The sequence below is a fragment of the Quercus robur genome, chromosome 5, assembly GCF_932294415.1.
Source record: "Quercus robur chromosome 5, dhQueRobu3.1, whole genome shotgun sequence".
Lineage (NCBI taxonomy): Eukaryota > Viridiplantae > Streptophyta > Magnoliopsida > Fagales > Fagaceae > Quercus > Quercus robur.
The window spans coordinates 18,987,444-18,992,177 of NC_065538.1; the positions used below are offsets into that span (position 1 = coordinate 18,987,444).

The 4,734-nt window shown below is 33.9% G+C and overlaps 1 protein-coding gene across 1 annotated transcript; it reads left to right on the forward strand.

Moving 5' to 3' along the window:
• Positions 1-432: 432 nt before the first annotated feature.
• On the forward strand, positions 433-4,346 carry LOC126725387 (CASP-like protein 3A1). The gene is made up of 3 exons (XM_050430087.1): positions 433-891; positions 2,438-2,573; positions 3,829-4,346. The coding sequence occupies exons 1-3, from the start codon at positions 545-547 to the stop codon at positions 4,042-4,044; spliced, it is 699 nt and encodes a 232-aa protein (XP_050286044.1). The 5' UTR covers positions 433-544; the 3' UTR covers positions 4,045-4,346.
• Positions 4,347-4,734: the final 388 nt, after the last annotated feature.

The window sequence follows — 4,734 nt, forward strand, 5'->3', positions numbered from 1 at the left end:
TGTCAATTAAATATTATTTACCATATGATCTATAAGTTTACATTTTATGCATAATTTTAAACTACAAAAATTTGTAATTTAAATAATTTATTGATGACATAGTTATTAACATTCAATTTTCTCGAAATTTTGCAAGCTTGAAGTATATAAGAAAAAGATGTAATCTAATGGTGAATTTTTCAAAATTTACCTCTAACAATTAAAAAAATATTAAATAAGATTGTAGTCTTAATTATAACTAATTTTTTAACTAAACCTTTTCTTTTTATTTATACAAGCGGCAAGCTAAGTTGGAAAATTTATGTATTAAAATTTATAATGCATCTATTATCATTGGGTTGGAAATTAATACAAGCCGTAGAAAACTGAAAAAGACAAAAAGTGACTTGATGGAGCCGAACTTTCACTCTTTAAAACCAGGAAAAACTAAAAACACTCACACACTGCTTGACCTTTAACACTTATAAACCTCCAGCAAAACATTCTTAGTTTTTACTCTCAGAGAGAGAGAGAAAGTGAGTGTGGGTAAAATAAAGTAAAGAAAATGGTGAGTGAGCGGAGGACAGGGGAGGCGGAGAGGGCGGAGGCAAAGGTTGGAGCGGCGGAGATGGAGAGTGGTGGCACAATGAGTGGTCCTCTGGTGGGGATGATGATCACGAGCTCGAGGCCACTTGATCATCATGATCTTTATCAAAATCAAACTAATAATAATAATAACAGTAAGAGAAAGTGTGGCTCGAACGTGGGTCACGTGGTGTTGAGGCTGTTGTGCATGCTCACCTCTCTCGCAGCTCTCTCTTTCATGGTCACAGCTAGCCAGTCTAACTCTATCTCCATCTATGGCTTCCAGTTTCCTATTCACTCCAAGTGGTCTTTCTCTCACTCCTTCGAGTAAGCCTCTCTCTCCATTCCTCAACTCTCACTTTACCCATATGCCCTTCTGTTCTGGTCTCTTTGCTATTGTTTGGTAGCTGAGAAACGTGAGGAAAATGAGGGAACAATGGATTCTTGGTGGTGGACTACTTGAGCTTTTTCTTTTTGGTGGGTCCCCAAGTATGCTTTTATTTTGAATTTTGCTATATTTTCTTTTCCTCTTTTCAAAAGTTAAGAAAAGAAAGGAAAGTTTTAGATTGGTTTTTGAATTTGATGCAAAAGCAACATTTCATTTTTGCGCTGTTTCAGATTTCAGAATAATGCACAGAGTGATTGGATGGGTGGTGGGTTTGTTGCATGTGTTTTCTATTATTGGGTCCAAAATGATGAGAATCTATTCTTGAAAAATTTGAATTCATTTTCTTTTCCTTCATTTTCTTACCAGCCAAACGGAGCATTAGCAAGGTTCATGTTAATTACTAGTTCACTGGTTTTTTTTTTTTTTTTTTTTTTTTTAAATGTTTTCACTTTTTACCAAATTTTTTCACTTTTTACCAAAAACTTGACCGGAGAAAGCGGGTCATTGTCTTGGTTGGTTTGTCGGGTTGTAAGAATTCGGTTGGAAACCATGTTGACGTACTTGCCCTTGGTTTGGCGCTACTTATGTAACAACAAATTTTGGGAATTCTCTCTTTTCAGCTTCATTGCATCTGACTGAATAGAATCAAACCCGTGAATCATTTTTTTTTTTCTTTTTATTTTTTATGTTTTTATTTTTGTCTCTTGTAGACCTTTAAACAAAATGATAACACTTTAGGAACGTAGTTTGAAATGAAATTTTGTCCTCTGTTGTAGAAGGTAATCTGTGCACTGCCGTGCACACGTCATCCCTCTCATATCATGTTGGTCTCATAAAGTGTGGGGTCTATATATTTGTGTATGTATATGGCATATGCATTAGATAATTATTGTTGCTTTAGAATTTAGATCCTTTTCGGTGCCTAATCGAGTGGGAGTATTGGTTCTCATTATTTACTAATTTAAGAATACAAATCCTCTATACCACTTTTTGTGTTTCATTAATTATAACTTGTTATGTGTTTATTTATTTATTTTTTCCATTTTAAACTTTGACTATTTTATAAGAAAAATTAAACAAATATATGACAAGATGTGATTAGTGGAACATAAAGTGGAACAAAAAAAGTGGTACAGAGGATATTTGTATTCCTAGTTCAGTGGTTCTATGGTTTATCTTTATGGGGTCCTGATGTATGGTAGATATAGTAGATGAACCAATGAATTTTGTACTGGAATTTACTAGATAGCTGGGTTTTAAAAATGAATAGCCTTTAAATGGTACTATTTGAGGCTGGCATGTATAAAGCTATAAATTGAATCTTGTTCTCCTCTACGTATTGAGTTAGGTACGGTTCAACTAATAATTATGTCTCAATTATAGCTGTGCAGTTTTAAATTGATATTGGTTTGAAGGCATAATGAATTTAGAAGTGTAATTTGTATGCTCAAAAGTTGATAAACTCTATGGCTCTGTGCTGGGCAGGTTTCTAGTTGGGGTTTCAGCTGCAGTAGCTGCTCACTCCTTGCTACAACTACTCATTAGCGCATCTCGGCTGCTGAGGAATTCTCCAGTTATTCCCTCAAGAAATCATGCATGGCTTATTTTTGCTGGGGATCAGGTAAATTTATTATCTTTATAGCAGTCTCTCATGAACTAGCAGTTAAAATAAGAGCAAAATGCACTTTTTTCCCCTGGTGTAGAAAATGTCACATTACTATAACAAGCATAATTAGCTATTTTATCAATTATTCTTGGTAATGCTATTTATTTATCCTCATCTTACTATAGTTGTACATGTTTAATATTGTAGAAAAACTAATATAATAGACATGCACTCTTTTCTGTTATATATATTGTTTAAACACCTGTGGATTAGAGTTATATTTATGAAAGATAGTTATATCCCATGGATTCTAGAAAAATGGGTTGAATAGGTCCAGAAAAGCTCAAATGAAGAGCCATCATCATCTTTCTTTATGTTATAGCAGTGATTAAATACTTTGATTTATTGATGTTTTTATTGGTTCTCACTTTCAACTGCATATTAACTGCTTTTGGTAAATGACCTTAAAATAAATTTCTTCTTGTTCCAACTTCCAAGATATATGAATCATGCACAGGACTTGACCTATGTTATTGTAATAGGCAGGATCATGAATGTTTTTGTTGCCAGGCTGGTGAATTTGTATGCATTATGATATCTAGAAAATTTACAAGCCTATTTCTGACAGAGCAGCATGGCTGAAAAGTAAGATTAAATCATTAATTTTGATATACAGATTCTTGAATTTTTTTCTGAAATACCAAAGAGTGATTGTTACCTGGTAGCTAAAACAGCACCATTGTTATTTAATGTCATAATTTCCAATTTAAGAATATGAAACATTAGATAGTTAGGCTTTGTTTGGAATGGAAGGAGATGGGGGGAGAGAGGATTGGAGACGAGTTAAATGCCAAAATTTGATTGGTACAATGTGTGATGTATTTGCCCATTTACAAGATAGACATACTTGAAAGTTGAAATAAGTGTAACATAGAACATATTCTGTCAAAATACAGTACTTAGACAAAACTTCAGAGCATATGATTAAATACATCATACATGTAAACATTTATAATGCTATCTATCTTCTAGCTGTTATTATTAAACTTGTTGGACCTTTTATCTCGCTAGTGAAAATTAAATAATGGTATACTAGTTATCCCACTTCATATAGCTGCAGAAAACTGTCATAGGTAAATTCTTGAGCTTGTTTAGTGACAAGCATACTTCTATTAAATTTTTTCATGGTTTTGTTGTATTATAACAGTATTAAAATGCACCTCATTTCATGTTTACTACTGCTTAAGGGCCTGATTGTTTTAATTTGCAGGTCTTTGCCTATGCCATGATTAGTGCAGGGTCTGCTGCGTCTGGGGTCACTAACTTGAATCGCACAGGGATTCGACATACAGCTCTACCCAATTTTTGCAAGTATTTACATAGCTTCTGTGATCATGTTGCCATCTCAATAGCCTTCACTTTTTTCAGCTGCATCTTGCTTGCCATGTCTGCCGTCCAGGATGTAATATGGCTTTCCAAGAACTGAATCACCTTGCTTTCCCACAAACTAGTTATGCCATCCTCTATAGAAATGACTTACAGGACATTATCTGCATCGTCCTTTCATTACAAATGATCAATAGTTGGTGTTCTCTCTCTGTAATTCAGGGCACTTATTGCTCTTTTGTAAGAAACGAGATGGTTTTTGTCAATTGTAATGGGAATGTGCTACGGTTGATTGTTTTATAGCGCCAGCTTGGGATGACTCTTGTTTGTAGATGCTCTAATAATATGTCAATGTTTAGGTGTGCAATGTGAGATAATCAAACATCATACTCAGCCAGTTAAGTTTTGTGTTTTGACTATTCTTAACCAAATTATCTTATACTGTCCTTTCATTTCTTCTGGCCGAAGAAAATGTGAAAAAGAAAAAGAAATTAACCGAATTAGCATTTGAGCACATAGTAACAATCATTCTACTTCACATAAAATTATCACTGAATGCTATGCATCATGAAATTCTAGGACATGTCCTGCAATAGAATTCTTAGTTCTTTGTTAATATCTGAGGCATTTATGCTTTTATAAATAAGGGGTTTAGTATTATTTAAAAAGAAAAAGGGTTTAGGGTAATTAAGTTTGGTACAGTAATTTGAAAGTGGTTCTTTTGAAAATGTTGTGGTGTCTAACTCACCATTGAATGTACGTAGTGGAATCCACCACCCGTGTTTCTCAT